This window comes from Acomys russatus, chromosome 10, assembly GCF_903995435.1.
Source record: "Acomys russatus chromosome 10, mAcoRus1.1, whole genome shotgun sequence".
Lineage (NCBI taxonomy): Eukaryota > Metazoa > Chordata > Mammalia > Rodentia > Muridae > Acomys > Acomys russatus.
In genome coordinates, this window is record NC_067146.1 from 23,430,572 (window position 1) to 23,451,342 (window position 20,771).

Sequence of the window (20,771 nt, forward strand, 5' to 3'; positions counted from 1 at the left end):
CACCATAATTTTAATTCTTTTCTCTGTTTTCTCATGTTTTTATATTCAAGACAATGATTGAAAAATTTAGTCATCAATTAGGTGAAGTCCTTATGTTAATATTCTGAGCAGCACAGGCTATCCTGTGTGCTAACTCAGTTCTAGTGAACTCCTAAGGGAATGAATGCCAGGGATACCTCCTTGCCCCAGGATGGGCCTAGTGAGAAGAGAATATGGCTCTGTGGTTTGGGACTTCAGGAAAAATTAAGACAAAAGCTTTCTCCTATGGTTGATTGTGATTTCTCTCAAATATTGTATACACAACATTTTGGCAGCACAGGGTGCTAGGCATGGCCCCTCAGTCCTGTCTACGCTGTTCAGGGCAGGCGTGGAGCCTCCAGTTCTACACACGGGATTACAATCACTGGGAACGTTCTGTGACTGTGGTGACCTTTGGACATCTGTTGTTTCTTTTCTAGACTAGACGTGTACTAGATGTGAGCTGCTGGGTACTGTAGTCTAGCTATGAAATGCTCCCTTGCTATGTGTGAAAAGTATGGCCCCTAGCCCACAGAAATAGTGGAAGATGGTTGAACCTTTAAAAGCAGAGTTAAGGACAAAGGAATTTACACCACTCAGGTGTGACCTGGAAGGGTTACTAGGATCTCAGCTCCTTTCTGTCTTTGTTTCCCTGTGCCCATCAGATGGGCCGCACTTTCTTGTCATCCAAGGCTCAATTCTGGGGTTCAACAAGCTTGAGGGTTTCAGAGCTGAGCAGATGACTTACTTCTGCACATTCTGGGGCTGGGTTGTAGAGCACCACCCCAACACTCCAGCTCAGCAGTTCTCAACCTGTGCATCATGACCCCTGTGGGGGTCAATGACCCTTTCACGGGGGTCACAGATCAGAAATCTTGCATATCAGATTTTTACATTATGATTCACAACAGTAGCAAAATTATAGTTATGAAGTAGCAATGAAATAATTTCATGGTTGAGGGTCACCACAATATGAAGAACTGTATTAAAGGGTCACAGCATCAGGAGGGTTGAAAACTGCTGCTCTAACTCATTTCCTTGGGAATGAAGCATGCGCAGTAGCATAAAGACTTGGGAAAGAGTCTAAACTTAGCAGAAACTGGGAATATTTTGTTGGGGCAGTCAATAATGAAAGGGTTGTTTTCTGTCTCCCCTCCCCCCATGTAAATTAGGGACTTATTAAAGTATCTTCCAATCTTCCACTTAGTAAGACAGATGAATTTGAAATTAATCGTGGGAACAAAGAAGAGGTCAGTGCTGTGAGTTGAGGTAGTTCTGGAACATTCCCCAAAAGCACATGTCTTAAGGGCTTGGGACCACCAGGAAAAATTGCAACAAAAACAGGATATGTAGTGCTTAGTGAGGGGCCTCCAAACGACCCTCTGTATGTACAAGCACATTGGCTCAAATATCTGTATAGTAGCTCGCTCGTTATCCTTTCCATTGAAAGGATATCCCACTTTATTACTGCAGGAGTAATGAAGGTAGAAAAATGATACTTTATGAGGCAATGCACAAATGCTTAGAAAACCCTGTCTACCCTACAAGATATGGGGGACAAAGAGAAAAGAAAAGTCCTAAGTATGGAGAAATTTCATCCTAAACAAAGTATTATGCTAGTGGGACTAAGATAGTGAGGGACAGGGATGGTCCTATGTACAGAAAAAGAATATAAACCCAGATGAGTGACTATTGAGCCATGGACCCTAGGCTTCCAAATCCCTAGGGAACAACAGCTGTTTAAGGAAAACAACAGCTGGAGCCAGAGCATGTTAGCGCCTATATGAAGCCTGGAGCCTGAGGTCAGAGGTGCTGGAGGTACTGCTGCACTGTTTGGTTGTCCTTCTCTGGCTTAAGGTGGCTCCAAAAGTACCTGTGGCTTTTTGTTGGCTGTATTATTTTTATATTATTATTGTTGTTGTTGTTAACTTCATGGGCCCCAGGGTAAAATAGGAGGCAGCATTTATACCCCATTGTATTGTCTGCAGATGAAGAAAAATTTGAAGAGTTAGTTACTCCCCTCATGCCCGAAAACTAATAGTCTTTATTAGATAAGGGAATACTGACACTGTACTTTGCTTACTGGAAGACTAGAGGAACCTACTCTGCAAACAAAAAGGCAGTTCTCATATCCTGAGTAAATTGTAATTATGTAAAACCATGAACACAGACTAAGGATACTCATGGACATCCAATGACAACTTCTTGTGACAAATAAAAAGAAGCCATCAAAGTGACTAAGCATAATGTCTTCTAGAACTCTGAACTATCTAGAAGGAATGACTGTCTTGTGAGGTAAAGTGCCACCATCAACTGGAGGGTTGAAGACCCTCTGAACCCTCTGGGATTTGGGAGGTAATGGAAGATTACATTGAAGTGTGTGTAATCTGGAATCAGTTCAGGCTATCATTTCTCCAGGGAGTCACCATGAATAAACTACTGAGTTTTTTGAAATACTTAGTTTGCTCATCTGAGTAACAGATAATAATATGTACATTTATCAGTATTGTTATAGAAAATAAATGAGAAGGGTATACATATATTTGGTATACAAATAAGTAATAAAATTAGCATAAATAATTTTGAAGAAACTGTCAAGAATATGGTGGTGATTTAGAGGATCTTCAAGTATCCTTCAAATGAGTTGAAGGACTTATAGGAAGTAAGCTAGTGTTTGCTCATAAAGATACCAATGTGTGTGCATGTATGTTTGCTACAGGAAGTAGAGCATATATAAAAAATGTCTGGAGTGTCCTTCATATAGTATGCATACCAGAATTTGGTGGCTAATTCTAAACAGAAACCTTAGCTTGTGAAATGTGAAATATTACAGATGGAGTCATCCTGACAGTACAATCACCAATCAGGTGAGACTGATGGAAAACAAATGACCCTAGGTGCTCTAGCTATGATGGCAATGCTGATGCCAATTTGACTGAGTTGGGAAGCACTTAGGTAGGCAATTACTAAAACAGAACTCTGAGCATTCCAGAGAGGATTAACTAAATGAAGACCTACCCTGACAGTGGCCGCAACATCACACAGGCTAGGGACCCTGATGAAATAAAAGCAGAAAAGAAGAAAGCTGAGCAGCAGGGGCATATTCATTTCTCTGCCTGTTTCTCTCCTACTTTCCCTTCCTTCTCCCCCTCCCCGTCTGTACTTTTGCTTTTCTTTTCCTTCTCTTGGCTGCCAGGACGCAAGCTGCTCCATTCTGCTTGCTCTTCCTCTCATGATCCCCAGAACCCACGCAAATAAATGAATAAATAGATAGATGGATGGATGAATAGATAGATAACTAGATAGATAGATGATAGGGAGATAGATAGATAGATAGATGATAGGTAGGTAGATAGATAGATAGATAGATAGATAGATAGATAGATAGATAGATAGGTAGGTAGGTAGGTAGGTAGATATAGAGCACTGAGTGTGGCCATATGCACTTACATTTCCAACGGAAACAGTTGGATCCTTGGAGCTTACTGACCAGCCAGGTTAGCCCTACTTGGCTCCCTCCAGGCTACTGAGACCTGGTCTCAAAAACAAAAACCAAACAACAACATGAAGGTAATGGTCCGTGAGGAACAGTAATTGAGATTGTCCTTTAGCTTCCTTTAGCTTCTGCACAAATGTGCACTCACATTTGTATACACATACACATGTGAACATTTACACTCATACTTAAAAGAAAAAGATGGATATGAGCATTTGGGGAACCAAAGGTGACTGCTTTGATTTAAGAGATGTTTGTAAGTGTGAGTAAAGGCTCGTCTTGTTAGTCAACTTTACTGGGGAAGTACCTAGGAGACTGGATAAGGTTTAAGTGTGTCTTTCAGGGAAGTTTCAGAGAAAATGGTAACACCCTTTCATAGACTGCTGGCCCAGATGGATGAAAAGGAGGAAGACACTACACTACATAGGCGTATTTCCTTCCATCTCTGAGCATTTCCCTCTCACCCTCCCTCCTACCCTTGTTCCCTCTATCTGTGTCTCTTCTTCCTGAATTCCATGGTCTTCCATTATAATAGACTGAAACTTTGAACCAAAATCAGTAAATCCTGACCATGTAGGGGTTAAAAGTATAATAAACTCTCTTCTCTTGTTTTCATGATTAGAAAATGAAGCGGGATTAAATAATTGAAATACTCCTAAAGAAATGCTGTATGCCTGAGATGACAGATAGGACAATTTCCTTATAGTGACCATTATGCAATATATATATATATTCCATATATATAGAAATACCACATTCCATCTCATAGCTAGACATATGCAATTACCATGGAGCAATTAAAGCAACATTTGAAACATTTCCACTTTTAGAATAATTATAATTGGCAGGAGAGTGAACTGACTGTTAAATTCTTCTACAGCTATTTTTAACTATTTCTAAGAACTTTAATTATTTTTCAGGAGCTTAATTAACCGTTTCAGCCCATTATCACAGAATTAAATGACAACACCATCAAAATATTTAAAGAAGAACTGTAAAAATTTGCTACCCAGAATTATAGGGCTCTTAGTAGGGTAACTAGAAAAATCGGGACCTGTCTCCTAGTCTTAAGGGGCCTTTAACAAGTTAATATCAATTACCTTAAGCATTTATAAATATATAGGGTTCAAGTGTTTTGGTGGTTTTAATTAGAATGGCCTCCATAGCCTTATATATTTGAATACTTAGTCACTAAGGAGTGTAACTCTTTGATGGTATTAAAAAGAATAAGAGGTGTGCTTGATACCTAAACCTTACAAAGACCCAACAAAGAAAGAGAATTTCAGACCAATTTCTCTTATGAACATTGATGTAAAAATACTCAATAAAATATTCGCAAACTGAATCCAAGAGCACAGCAAAGATATCATTCACCATGACCAAGAAGGCTTCATCCCAGGCATGCAGGGATGGTTCTATACATGGAAATCCATCAAAGTAATCCATCATATAAACAAACAGAAAGAAAAAAAACACATGATCATCTCCTTAGATGTGGAAAAGCATTTGAGAAAATCCCACACCAACTCATGCTTAAAGTCTTAGAGAGATAAGGGATACAAGGCACATACTAAACATAATAAAGGTTATATACAGCAAACCAATAGGCAACATCAAATTAGATGGAGGAAATTCCTCTAAAATCAGGGACTAGACAAGGCTGCCCACTCTCTCCATATCTCTTCAATATACTACTTGAAGACAAAAAAGAAGATCAAGGGGATCCACTTCGGAAAGGAGGAGGTCAAATTATCCCTATCCAGAGATGATATGATAGTGTATATAACTGACACCCAAAATTCCACCACAGAACTCCTACATTTGATAAACATCTTAAGCAAAGTGGCTGGATACAAAAATCAACTCTAAAAGGTCAGGAGCCCTCCTGTATACAAAAATGACAATCGTGCTGAGCAAGAAATTAGGGAAACTACACCCTTCACAATAGCCACAAATAATATAAAGTATATTGGTGTAACTCTAACCAAGCAAGTGAAAGACTTATGAAAAAAACTTCAAGTCTCTAAAGAAGGAAATTGAAGATGATATCAGAAGATGTAAAGAGGTCCCTTGTTTGTGGATCAGGAAAATTAAGATAGTAAAAATGGCCATCTTTCATAGTCACATTGATACCTAAACCTCACAAAGACCCAACAAAGAAAGAGAATTTCAGACCAATTTCTCTTATGAACATCGATGCAAAAATACTAAATAAAATACTTGCAAAATGAATATAAGAACATATCAAAGATATCGTTCACCATGACCAGGTAGGCTTCATTCCAGGCATGCAGGGATGGTTTAATATACGGAAATCCATCAATGTAATCCACCATATAAACAAACTGAAAATAAAAAAACCACATGATCATCTCCTTAGATGCAGAGAAAGCATTTGATAAAATCTAACACCCATTCATGTTTAAGGTTTTGGAGAGATCGGGGATACAAGGCACTTTCCTCAACATAATAAAGGCTATATACAGCAAGCCAATAGCCAAAATCAAAGTAAATGGTGAGATACTCAAAGAAATTCCTCTAAAATCGGGAACAAGGCAAGACTGCCCACTCTCTCCATATCTCTTCAATATAGTACTCGAAGTTCTAGCCAGAGCAATAAGACAACAAAAGGAGATCAAGGGTATCCAAATGGGAAAGGAGGAAGTCAAATTATCCCTATTTGCAGATGATATGGTAGTCTACATAAGTGATCCTCAAAATTCCACCAGAGAACTAGTACAGCTGATAAACACCTTCAGCAAATTGGCTGGATAAAAAATTAACTCAAAAAAGTCTGTAGCCTTCCTATACACAAATGACAAGCTTGCAGAGGAAGAAATTAGGAAAACCACACCCTTCACATTAGCCACAAGTAATATAAAATATTTAGGAGTTACTCTAACCAAGCAAGTGAAGGACTTGTTTGAAAAAAATTTCAAAACTCTGAAGAAAGAGATTAAAGATGACCTGAGAAGATGGAATGATCTTCCTTGCTCATGGATTGGGAGAATTAACATAGTAAAAATGGCCATCTTACCAAAAGCAATCTACAGATTCAATGCAATCCCTATCAAAATACCTACACAATTTTTTAAAGACATGGAAAGTTCAATTCTGAACTTCATATGGAAAAACAAAAAACCCAGAATAGCTAAAACAATCTTGTACAATAAAAGATCCTCCGGAGGAATCTCCATATCTCAAGCTGTACTATAAAGCAACAGTAATTAAAACAGCATGGTACTGGCACAGCAACAGGCTGGTTCATCAGTGGAATCAAATCAAAGACCCAAATATGAATCCACACACATATGGTCACTTGATTTTTGACAAAGAAGCCAAATTCATTCAATGGAAAAAGGATAGCATCTTCAACAAATGGTGCTGGTCTAACTGGATGTCTATGTATAAAAAAATGCAACTGGACCCATATTTGTCACCTTGCACAAAACTTAAATCCAAGTGAATCAAAGACCTCAACATAAAACCAGAGACACTAAGTCAGATAGAAGAAAAAGTGGGGAAGAGCCTGGAATACATTGGCACAGGAGACAACTTCCTGAACAGGGCACCAACAGCCCAGGCCTTAAGGTCAACAATTAATAAATGGGACCTCATGAGGCTGAGAAGCTTCTGTAAGGCAGGAGACACTGTCAAGAGAACAAAGCGACAGCCTACAGACTGTGAAAAGGTCTTCACCAATCCTACATTTGACAAAGGTCTAATATCCAAAATATATAAAGAACTCAAGAAATTAAACACCACCAAACCAAATAACCCAATTGAGAAATGGGGCTTGGAACTAAACAGAGAATTCTCAACAGAGGAATATCAAATGGCTGAGAAACACTTAAAGAAATGCTCAACCTCCTTAGTCATCAGGGAAATGCAAATCAAAACAACTCTGAGATTTCATCTTACACCCATCAGAATGGCTAAGATCAAAAACTCAAGCGACACCACATGCTGGCGAGGATGTGGAGAGAGAGGAACACTCCTTCATTGCTGGTGGGAATGCAAACTAGTACAGCCACTTTGGAAATCTATCTGGTGCTATCTCAGAAAACTGGGAATAAGGCTTCCTCAAGACCCAGCTATTCCACTCCTTGGAATATACCCAGAAGATACACAACAAGGAAATTTGCTCAACCATGTTCATAGCAGCCTTATTCATAATAGCCAGAACATGGAAACAGCCTAAGTGTCCCTCAGTAGAAGAATGGATAAAGAAACTGTGGTACATTTACATTACGGAATACTATGCAGATATTAAAAACAAGGAATTCCCAAAGTTTGTGGACAAATGGATTGAGCTAGAAATGATCATAATGAGTGAGTTAACCCAGAAGCAGAAAGACTCAAATGGTATATACTCACTTATATCTGCATACTAGCCCAAGGGGCATGTCCCATGAAAGTCTTCACTTACCAGGAAACTGGGACAGAGGGGAGAACATCCTATTGGGACTCTAGATGAGAGAAGCATGGGAGAATGGCAAAGTTCAAGGATCCAGAGGATCCTAGAAATCTACAAGAAGAAAATTATGATAGGCAGATTTGGGCCCAGGGGTCCCACTCAAACTATGGAACCAGCTGAGGACAATACAGGCCATAAACTTCAAACCCCTACCCAGGTCTAGCCAATGGACAAGACATTCTCCACAGTTGAGTAGAGAGTAGGGTCTAACTTTCACACGTACTCTGATGCCTTATATTTGACTACGTCCCCTGAATGGGGAGACCTGGTGGCACTCAGAGGAAGGATAGCAGGCTACCAAGAAGAGACTTGATACCCTATGAGCATATACAGGGGGAGGAAGCCCCCCTCAGTCACAGTCAAAGGGGAGGAAAGTAAGGAAAAAATGGGAGGGAGGGAGGAATGGGAGGATACAAGGGCAGGGATAACCATTGAGATGTAACAAGAATAAATTAATAAAAGAAATTAAAAAACACTTCAGGCAGCAAATAAATAAATAAATAAATAATAAATAAATAAAATATAAAAATGGCCATCTTACCAAAAGCAATTTACGGATTCAATGCAATCTCTATCAAAATACCTACACAATTTTTCTAAGAACTTGAAAGACCAATTCTCAGCTTCAAATGGAAAAACATAAAACCCAGAATAGCTAAAACAATCCTGTACAATAAAAGATCCTCCAGAGGAATCTCCATACCTGATCTCAAGCTGTACTATAGAGCAACGGTAATTAAAACAGCATGGTACTGGCATAGCAATAGGCTGGTTAATCACTGGAATTGAATCGAAGACCCAGAAATAAGTCCACACTCCTATGGGCATTTGATTTTTGACAAAGAAACTAAATCTATACAATGGAAAAAGGATAGCATCTTTAACAAGTGGTACTAGTCTAGTGGTACATGTCAGCACGTAGAAAAATGCAAATAGATCGATATTTATCACCATGCACAAAACTGAAGTCCAAGTGGATTAAAGATAAACATAAAACCAGACACACTAAAAATTGTTAGAAGAAAAAGTGGGGAAGAGCCTTGAACTCACTGGCACAGGAGACAACTTCCTGAACAGAATACCAACATCCCATTATCTAAGGACAACAATTAATAAATAGGACCTCATGAAACTGAGAAGCTTCTGTAAGGCAGGAGACACTGTCAAGAGAACAAAGTGACAGCCTACAGACTGGGAAACGATCTTCACCAACCCTACTTCTGACAAAGGGCTAGTATGCAACTAACGAACTCAAGAAATTAAACACTACCAAACCAAATAATACAATTAAAAAATGAGGCACAGAACTAAACAGAGAATTCTCAACAGAGGAACACTGAATGGCTGAGAAACACTTTAGGAAATACTCAAGATCCTTAGTCATCAGGGAAATGCAAATGAAAACAACCTTGAGATTCCATCTTACACCCATCAGAGTGGCTAGGATCAAAAACACAAGTGACAGCACATGCTGGCGATGACATGAAGAAAGAGAAACACTCCTTCATTGCTGGTGGGAGTGTAAACTTGTACAACCACTTTGGAAATCACTCTGGTGCTTTCTCAGAAAATTGGGAATAGTGCTACTTCAAGACCCAGCTATTCTACTCCTTGGCATATACCCAGAAGATGCTCTACCACACAACAAGGACATTTGATCAACTATGTTCATAGAAGCTTTATTCATGATAGCCAGGATCTGGAAAAGAGCCTAGATCTCCCTTAGTCGAAGAATGGATAAAGAAACTGTGGTACATTTACTGTATGGAATATTACTCAGCTATTAAAAACAAGGAAATCTTGAAATTTGCAAGACAAATGGATGGAACTAGAACTGATCATCCTGAGTGAGATAACGCAGACCCGGAAAGACACACATGGTATATACTCACTCACAATTGGATATTAGCCCAACATGGATGTCCTCTGCAAGTCTTCACTCAGCAGGGGATCAGGACAGATGCTGGGACTTGCTATTGGACTCTAGGTGTGAGTGGTATGGAAGAATGGGGAGGTAGAGGGACCCAGAAGGTCCAGGAACCCCACAGGAAGATCATCAAGGCTGGCAGATCTAGACCCAGGGGGCTGTACAAACTACTGTACCAACCTAGAACAATGCATGCAGTAAACCTAGAGCCCCTGTTCAGATCTAGGCAATGGACAGCTCATTATCCATAGTTGTCCATAGAACAGGGACTGTTTCTGACATGAACTCTGGTGCCCCTAATTGACCACTTCCCCTTGGTGGGGAGGCATGGTGGGACACAGAGGAAAGGGAAGCCGACTATCCGGATGAGATCTGATAGACTATGATCATCTCGTGGGGGAGGAGGTCCCCTTCTGTCACAGGTCTAGGGGAGGGGAATAGGGTGAAAGAGGAAGGGAAGAATGGGAAGATACAAATGAGGGGATAACAATTGGGATGTAATCTGAATAAATTATTTTTAAAAAGATTAGGAGGTGTCACTTTGTTGGAGTAGGCGTGGCCTTGTTAGAGGAAGTGTGTTACTTGTCACTCGGGCTTTGAGGTTTCAAAAGCCCACGCCAGCCTAGGAGTTAGTACTAGTGCTCTACACCCCCTCCTGCTCCAAGCTCTGCCTATGGATCAGGCTGTATCTCTCAGCTACTGCTGCTCCCACCTGTGTGTCATCACACTCCCTGCCATGATAATGGACTAACCCTCTGACACTGCAAATAAGGCTCCAATTAAATCATTTCTTTAATAGTACCTTGGTCATGGTGTCTCTTCACAACAATAGAACAGTGACTATGACAAATATTTTGTAAGAATTATTACATGTTTTATCTCATTTGAGTCTTATCTCAAAAGATAGGCAATACTTAATTCTTATCTTCATTTGGAAGATGAATTCAGAGGCACTCAGTCCAGGGTTCTGTGGCCCAAGTTTTCACCTCAGAATCCTGGGCTCTGTTATTCAGTAATTCTTATGAATAAGCCTTATTTATGCTTACAGAACAGTTCTGTAGTTTGAGGGAGTATCCAGTAAATATTAATATATGACTTCAGTTTACTATAATTGAGAACAACTTTTATGCCTAGTTTTACATTTTAATCAGAGTTCAATCAACATTTTGGCTTAGACTCAAAATATTGTATAAAGATTCATGCTTATAGCATCCTATATATAACCCTTAAGCCTCTGTAAATATTTTGCTGATTAACCACTAGCACTGGAGTGCTTAAATACATCCTTATGCAAAAATGCCACTCTGGACCAGTCTTCTATTTTCCATTAAGTAAAAACATAACCTAGACTTAAGTAAAGCTTCAGGAATGATATTAGATCACTTATCTCTACCATTTTCAATATCAACAAAATAAATTAAAGTAGGTAACTCCATGCATCACCACTCCTCTCTCCCCTCCCTCTCTCCTTTTTCTTCTCCTTTCCCTCACCCCCTCTCCATATCCCTCTCCCCCTCTCCTTCTCCCTCACCCTTTCCTTCTCCCTCCACATTCTAGCTATGGCACTGCAACAATGCAAGCAAGATTTCTTTGTCATTTGCACCAGGAGGTCTTCTACAGATATTTTATTAAAACTTTATACCACGTAACATCAGATGTGAATGGCAGGATTAGGTTCTTAGAGGCTAAATGTGCTTAATATCAGACTGAAATGGATCCACAGCTGAATACCTACCACAGAGCAGATAATTTCAAGGCAGCCCTAAATATACATTCAGCTCATGAATAAAACATTCTAGAAATATCTTTTGCCTTTGTTTGATTTAGTTATATTCCACTTCAGAAACAATATGTGAGAAATATGAAGCATTTACTAACTGTACCACGGGGTTTAACAGCTAAGACAATCCTTTCCCTATGTGTATTAAAATGAAATACACAAAGCAAAACCTTACGTTCTCTGGGGTTCACCCTGTTTTTCTCTAGCCAGTACTGATTGCCTACATTTATCTGTAGAGACTTGGAATGTCACGTTAGTTGGTGTTTTCATGAGTTTTGCGCATAAGATTTATTTTCAGAATTTGCCTCATTCAAGACTAAAACTGATGTGAAAGATCTTATTAAACTCCCAGGATCTTTACTTCAGCTTATTTTAAACTTTCAGAACCCAGTTGCCTAAACAAAGTCCATCCATTTATTTTATTATATTTACCCTGAAAACCAGGCCCCTCCCCCAAGTTCCCTTGCATGTAGTTTTTGTTCAAAATTGAGGCTATAAATGCCTATAGACTGTACAAGTCCTAAAGTTCGTTGATTGCAGTTCACTGTTTTATAACTAGGGATCCTGGGGACAGAGCATGGTGGTTAGCACATGCTTTCTCTGCTATCATGATGAGCTAGCTCCTGGGGGATCCAGACTCACTTTTGGCACGTGCGGATTGAATTCCACAGCTCTGTGAATGGCTTCTACTGCGTTCATCTCTGCTGTGCTCAGCCCTCGCCGAGATGCAGCCTCTGGAGAGAATCTGAAAAGCACAAAGACAAACATCATGCAGTTGGGACCACTGCTTGGGCGGCTACCCAGGGAGCAAGTATACACGAAGGGCCCCTATGAGCACAGTGAGGCACTGGCACAAGCTCTCCAAACCTCCTCTGCAGGGGACCTCTGCGCTACCCCTTCCACCAAGGCCAACAAAAACCCCAGCGAAAGCAGAAAGGCTGCTTACACTGAATGACGGCAGGAATTCTATTCATCTGTCAACTCACTGTCTAAATAGCTAATGTAAATGTTCTGCGAGATACCTGCTTAAGTGGGAGCAGAGGGAAAACTGACAAGGGCAGACAGTGTAGGAAAAAGAGAAAACCAGGTTACAGAAGAGCGCACTTGGTTAAAAACAGAACTGGGGAGAATTTTAAGGGAGGTTCCCAACCCAATGTCAGTGCTGCCATGGAGGCTAAGTGGCAGCAGCTTCAGCAGCAGGCAAGCCTGCGTAGACTGTTCCAGCACAGGGGTGTGCATGCCCAAACTGTGGGCAAGACACCTCCCCAAGGGAGTGAAAAAAAACCAGACCATGCAATCTCTTTCTCACCTCACACCCAGGGCTAACTCCAGAGCTGTGCTTGGCAGGCAGACACCACAGGGGAAGCTGTGACAACCCTGGCCCTGCCCTCCCAAGCTGGAGTCGCTGTGTAGGGAGAAAAGATGTTGCAGTAGGTACTGGCGATCTACAGGATAAAAAAGAATGAAAGAAAATTACTCCAGTTTTGAAGTGCACACACACTTAACAGCAAACCTGTCTGATACCGCAGAGGCTATTACCAGCTCTCTGCTTTTAGATGCTGCAAAGAGGCTGGACTGTCTCAGGGAAATGTACTTATGAATTCAAAAACAATTACTCTGTCTGTTCTCTTTAACCTGCCCAGTCATCCCTTGGATACTTGTGGAATGTCTATGTGCCAGTCACCTGCCTGAGTACAATGGGCAAATGCCCCACTGAGGAGGCATCTCAAAGTAAACAGACTTATTGGAGCAGTGAGGCAAAGAATGGGAGAGGGCCACCCCACTGCCACTGTAGGGCCCAGCAACAGCTAGCAGAATAGAAGGGGACACACACACACACACACACACACACACACACACACACACACGAAAACCAGTAGTCACTGATTTTTTTGTGTAAATCCCAAGCAGTCCTTTTGTTTCTACTGTCTGACAAAATGTAGTATTATCAGTAGTAATAATAGTAGTAGTAGTAATAATAATAATAATAATAATAATAATAATAGTAGTAGTAGTAGTAGTAGTAGTAGTCACCCAGGGGAATGTAGTGTAATGTAAATCCATATTAGGGACCCATACCCCCTTAGAGTAGGTGAGGACAGATCCTCCTTCTAGTAGTGAAATAGAAGATCAGCAGGGAAATGCATGCTTTTAAGCAGGGTCAAAGGATCAAAGGAAGCTTCTGGAGAACACCCTCAAAGGTGACAAAAGTGTCCTTACATCTGGCCAGCATTGGAAGCCACACAAGCAACTGCTTACTTACTTGTCAGAGACAGCTCTTGCTTTGAGCAGGGCTGCTGTGTAGCATATTGTTGCCGACTTTGGTAAGCTTATATCTGCCAGAGAAAAACAAAGCAAGAATACTTGTAAGTTTGCAGTAAAAGGGACAATGCTCTAAAAACACAAGACTAAATAATATGAGTCCTAGACAGTACAAATTAATATTTAAACTATTACATAAGAACCCCAATTCTTTCTTACTGTGTCAAAAATGCTATGCATTATTTTGTCAATAATTCATGCTTAAAATTAGCCAGGCTCACTCTTCATAAATAATCTATTTTAAAATATGCATTTAAACCTTGAATTTAAGTAGAGAATATACATATTAATATATAAATTTAGTTATTACACAAATACCTTCATATAAAATATAAATGGGACCTTTTTGCCAGCTATAAAAATTACCCAAGAATTACATAAAGTATTAATGCAAGGAAAAATTAATCTGAGTTTAAAATACCTACAAAGGTAAACAAGGTATATTTTGTAATAGCTAGATTAATTTAAGACAAGTTTCTTCTGTATTAAGATTCAGAAATTCAAACACATTTTTTAAATAGGACTTTTCACAAATACAAAAGCTAAGGCCAAGCAGATACAGGTTCTCTCTGATATATTTTGTTAATTTATAATTTGTAAAGAGTCCATGGATCAAATATTCTGAAAAACATCAAAGTTTTCGCATCCAAATTCATGATCAGTCTCCTTTCATATTAAAGCCTAATTTGTCAGAAAACTACAAATGGGGCAGGGGTGGAGAAGCTGTGAGATACAGATAATCAGGTTACACACAGGTACAGGGCATGACTAAATGCAAATGAACTGAAGGGAGTGGTCTGTGTGTGGGGGGGGAGTATATATTTAAATTGGAATTCCATTCTTTTCAAAATAGACAGTTGGCTTTTTTTTTCTTTTCTTTTTTTTTTTTTTTTAGGACTTGTTAAACCAAATTTTCACTCTGACACAGAAACAATTTCTTTGTAAAAAATAACATTTATCTGCAAGGGGCATGTATGGAGGTCAGAGTGCAGCTTGCAGGTGTCGGTTTCCTCTCACTGACCTTACTCTAGTAGCTCAGCTTGGCAGTTAGTACCTCACCCACTGAACCATCTTTCCATTTCCCAAAATATTTTCTTATTTCAACATCAACTAGGGTTGCAGAGAATGCTTAGCCACTAAAGGCAATTACAACTATGCTTCCTTCCATATCCCTCAAAATTCATCCTTTATATCTGGAATGTCCCAGCTATCTCTTCACAGGGCTGTTTGTGACTTGAAAGGACTGCCCTATAGGAAAGCTGTAAAGGACTCTCATGACTGGCCAATGGCCACAGAAGAAAGTAATTCCTTGAAAGAACCGTTTCCTCTCCCACAACAGTATCAATTCCAGTGAGAGATTCCTCTTTGAGAGGAACACTCAGGACACTGGCAAATCAGTCAGTCATTGAAAACCAGAAGGCACACACTAGGTATCTGACTCCTGCTCTGCTACAGCTGACATTGTGCTTTCAATTCCATGGCTAAAACGTCTCTTTTATACCAGTTTCCCAGGGTACAAGGCTCCAGTGTCTCAACTTTTCACTCAGTTTTGTTCCTGATGGGTCCCAACGGGGGGTTTAAAGTAAGCATTGGGAATGGCAACAAGCCTCCCAGTGCCCCGAACCTGCCCAGGAGGCACCTCAAGGGACACATGCTGTTCAAGGAGCCACCGCCAACATTCCATCCAATACCAGCCAGGCCTAGTACTGAGCACCGGGGATCTCATTTGTTCCTATGATGGTGTGGCCAACCAAACACATCTCCAGGGTCTATCCAAATTGATTTCAGCCAAAGTTTTGTTTTCCCCTTGTCCACAGAGGCCACAAAATTTTTCTGAAAGTTTAAAAACCTCCAGGCAGGATATGATTTCACATATGACTCCATTAAATATTTCATCTTATTAGATATGCAGCATTAATTTTAGTGCTTTCACCATAGCAATCCAGCTTATTAGTCATCTTCCTGATTCAAGCTGTCATCCACAGCTTCACTCCATCCATGTAGTTCATAAGCACACCTTTCTCTCCACATCACTGCCTCCATCAAAGTTACTACAAACAGTTATTGAGGGCTAATAAGCAGAAGGCTTTGGTATTAGCTAATCCTTAGATTAACAATATATATTAGATGTTGTTTAAAAAGTGGAATGTAGAAATATGCCAATATCACAGCTGAAAAAAATACAAATCATCTGACATGACTGTTAACTGTACCATCTTGTCTCTAAGATGACTGTAGAAATACTGGCAGATGGGTATAGGGTGCAGGCCTATAGTCCTTGCACTCTGGAGGCTGAGGCAGAAGGATTGTGAGCCCAGGTCTTCTTGGCTACACAGAAAAGTCTTGTCAAAAAAAGTTAACATGTGACAATGGCAGTACTGAGAAGGAAATCTGGAACTATGTATGTTTCTAGTGATCATCATAATTTGCAACTGGCTGCATTGATGCATATACACAATATTGTTCCAGATTAGCTAAAATAATAGTATTTAAAACATTGACAAATGCTTTGTTTCAAGATATAACTATGTCTATGGCATCCCTCCAATTCAGAAACATGAAAGAAATTGGCCACTTACACTAATAAGATAAACATTTAAAAATTATTGTATACACTATAAATAGTTTCACAGCCACTATCTCATGTGTGTTTATTTGCTACAAATATCTCTAGTATACACATCCTGGAATTTCAGTCATCTCTATCTCTGCTAAATGCTCATAAAACACATAATTATGATTTTTAGAATTTTGCTGAGATTTATTTATTTGCTGAATTCTTTGAAAAAGAACAAAAAGTATTAAAGGACACAGATAACCAAATGAGTAGCTGTGGCTTTTTACTAACATTAACACAACACTCCCTGCTCCAAACAGTACTGCCATGAAATAGAGCCAAAGAATTAGACAACAGTTTAGGACTGTTATGGTCAATCTGCCCAAGTAATTTTCTTTTAAATTTGAAAACAACAACAACAATGTAGGCCAAAACAGGCAACTGTAATCTCAGTAGTGTGGGAAGTTGAAGACAAGCCTAAACTATATATAGTTAAGACTCAACTAAGAGAGATAAATAAAGTGAAGAGAAAAGAAGGCAGAAAGTCTGGCTAACCAAACTCTTGAGAGTTACCAACAAATTATCGAAAAAAAAATCAACCTTTAGGCCACATCTCTGTCATTATCCAAAACTACCAGTTGTGATATTCGCTTTTATTTTTCCTCTCATGTTATCTTGTACTTTATTTACTGTTTTGCATAGACCATGATGTCACAGAAGAGGGAAGGAGGGTGGGAATGGGAAGAAACAAGCCAGGAGAGAACAATCTGGATGTAATGTGAATAAATTATAATAAATAAATAAAAAATTAAGAAAAAAAAAGATTAGAGAAGTAACTGCTTAAAAGGGGAGGCAAAAGTGATTGTCTTAAAGACATCTTTTCGAGGATCCTCTGTTAAAACATTTATTCTTTTTTTTTTTAATTAATTTATTCTTGTTACATCTCAATGTTTATCCCATCCCTTGTATCCTCCCATTCTTCCCTCCCCCCCCCCCCCATTTCCCCTTATTCCCCTCCCCTATGACTGTTCCTGAGGGGGATTTCCTCCCCCTGTATATGCTCATAGGGTATCAAGTCTCTTCTTGGCTACCTGCTGTCCTTCCTCTGAGTGCCACCAGGTCTCCCCCTCCAGGGGACATGGTCAAATGTGAGGCACCAGAGTATGTGAGAAAGTCATATCCCACTCTCCACTCAACTGTGGAGAATGTTCTGACCGTTGGCTAGATCTGGGTAGGGGCTTAAAGTTTACCGCCTGTATTGTCCTTGGCTGGTGCCTTAGTTTGAGTGGGACCCCTGGGCCCAAATCTGCCTATCATAATGTTCTACTTGTAGGTTTCTAGGACCCTCTGGATCCTTCTACTTTGCTATTCTCCCATGCTTCTCTCATTTAGAGTCCCAATAGGATGTTCTTATTTGACCTAAGGCTCCATCTAGCATGCTACCTAAAATACCCAAAGGTTTATTAGGGTAGCATCATCTCTCAGCCTAGTTCTATCACATCAAACATATAAACTCCTTTCATTTCTGTCAAATCTATAAAATAAAACTGTTTTCTTCAAAAAACAAAACCAGACCTTTTCTCCCCTCAAATCTGCACTATCCTAAGCACTAGCTTACTGGAAATGCCTGATTTGTAGGTACTTTGTTATTTGTCACTTGATATGTTCATTATGTTTCTTTTTCTGTACCTCTCTGTAGGTTTATGTGCATGCACCCATGGACACCCACAGGGGCCAAAAGGAAGGCATTGTGGGTACTGTTTCATCAGTGCACACCTGATTCCTTTGATATGACGCTTCTTACTAACCTAAAGACCAGCGGCCACCACATCCCGCTGACTCCCCCATCTAGCTCTCCAGAGCAGGGCAGCCATGCTGACCTTTTCACAGGCTTCAACAGTTTGTATTTCCTTTGCACTTCCACTGGGAGTAACTATAATTTCATCATTCAGAGTCACCCATACTTTTAAAATATTTTCCTGCAAAAGAAATTGTTTCATGTACTCTACCCTAAATCCATCAACATCAGGTCAGTTATATTCAATGAATCTCCATTTGTGAGTGAACATTTATCTTTCCTCTGAGCTAAAGAAAAGACATGTGGCTTTGGCTTTTTGCTGTTATTTGTTTTAAATTCAAGGAACATTTCTATCCCTTATGTTCCTTTCTTGAACTTATGATACAGTTTCTTCTTTTAAGAATTGACCATTTGATTAAGCAGAATATCATTCTTGTGTTTTGAGTACTAGCAGTAACTAGAGTACCAGCAATGGTTTGATTAGCAAACAGAACTCATAGAACTACCTATGCATTCACTTCATTGTCATAAGTTCTGGCGTTGGGGTGTTTTACCAGTTCTCTGCCTCCCGTCACCACCCATGTGCTTGTCCTCGTGTTGTCATATAGCCCAGCAAAAGTAGATGGGTGTTGATGGACTGTGTCGCCAGGTAGCCTCCCTGTGTCTTAAGCACATTCCCTAGATGAGAATCTGAGGTTGCAAGTGTCTTTATAAGCCAATTTCCCAGAGGTAGGAGATTAGCAGAGAGCAAATGTGACAGTATCTTACAAGAAGAAGATTTGCATACCTAGAAAACAGAAGCGCATCTACACTAGGCCTGCCACTTCGCACAGACTTCAGTTGATGTTTACAAAGTCCTCCAAGTGCCCCTGGGGATCACATGGTGCTCAACTGTAGTGTTGGGAAGTTATTTCTTTTCAGATTATTTCACTCTCAGGCCTAAATTGCCTTAGTGTTCATTTACTGTCTTAGTTTGGATTTTATTGCTATGAAGAGATACCATGACTATGGCAACTCTTACAAAGGAAAACATTCAACTAGGGATGGCTTACAGTTTCAGAGGTTTAGTCCATTATCATCATGGCAGAACATGGCAATATGCAGCCAGACATGGTGCTGAAGAAGGAGCTGAGAGTTCTACATCTGGATCCACAGGCAGACAAAGGAGACTGCATGCCATAAGGGGTGTAGCTTGAGCACAGGAAACCTCAAAGTTTACCCCCACATGACATACTTACTCCAACAAGGCACGCCTACACCAACAAGGCCATGCCTCCTAATGGTACTGCTCGCTACCATGGGCCAAGCATTCAAACACATGAATCTCTGGGGGCCATGTACCTATTCAAACCACCATACTTCCCAACCACCTCAAGTCACTACGGCGAAGTGTGATCCCATTATTCTACGCTCTGCACACTAAGGGCAGATGGAAACTTTCCTTTGTGGTTGCCTCTAGATCTCTCACAGCCCTTTAGAACAAAATCCCAGCCAGACTCAAGGCCTTTGAGATCTGTTCTCTATGCATTTCACCCCATGTATCTTCTGCCACTTGCTGTGCATCTTGTCCATCCCTCTGCAGTGTGGAAAATGGGGAAATTCTCACACAAGTCATGCTGGTCATGCCCCCAGCTTCCATATGCTCTGTTTTGCACAACACATTCACTGCCCACATCAGTTCAGACCCTCCTCTGAGAAGGGTCTCCTCACTTCTCCTTGCTGGGAGAAAGAGCCCTTCACCTTAGGTTAAAAGATACTACCTTAGTCCTTATCCTTTCCAGTGCCTGGTTCTTCCCTTATTTGCTTCAACTGATGTTCTGTGAAAAGTAAATGCTGTGTATCTTGAGCTCTTTGTAACCACAACACCAAGCAAAGTCTGAAATGTACCTGGTTGTCAGTGTATGCTGAATAAAATTTAAGTTAATGTATCTATATCTCAAATTTCTCAATCTTAGCCTCATCTGATATGACACCATCCAGATTTAATTTATCTCCTGAAAGACAAAAGTAATCAGTGTTGATGGGAATTTTAAGAGGGGGCCATGAATGAGCTATTTCTCAAGATGTGTGCCTTGCAACTATATTTGCTTCTAGAGTTCCAATAGGAGATACAACAACTTGCTAGTGCTCTCATCCAGATGCCTGATTGAAACAGCGGTGGGAAGAAAACAGGCAGGGTGGAGGAAGCAGGGAGATGAAATAGGGATGAAGAGAAGAAGAATCTCCATCTTGCAACGAGGAAGGCAAAGCACATCTCTTCTGGCTCCTCCTAGAGCCTGCCCTGGAACACTGCTGAGGAAGGTCATCTTGGGGGGACGACTTGAATTTTCCAAAGTTATAAACGGCCCATGAGAACAAAAATTCAATGCAATAATCTTGAAGAGGAATTTATGGAA

General features: G+C 40.1%; 1 protein-coding gene across 8 annotated transcripts in view; it reads right to left on the reverse strand.

Moving 5' to 3' along the window:
- The window catches only part of St7 (suppression of tumorigenicity 7), a 236,349-nt gene that overhangs the window by 31,234 nt on the left and 184,344 nt on the right, over nt 1–20,771 (reverse strand). For 7 of the 8 annotated variants that reach the window (XM_051151888.1, XM_051151889.1, XM_051151890.1 and 4 more), the window contains 2 exons: nt 13,962–14,034; nt 12,341–12,443 (listed from right to left, as the gene is read on the reverse strand). In XM_051151888.1, the coding sequence (XP_051007845.1) occupies nt 12,341–12,443; nt 13,962–14,034 (176 nt within the window). Of the gene's footprint in view, nt 1–12,340; nt 12,444–13,007; nt 13,144–13,961; nt 14,035–20,771 lie in introns of all 8 variants that reach the window. The other variant, XR_007831283.1, reaches the window with a different exon arrangement.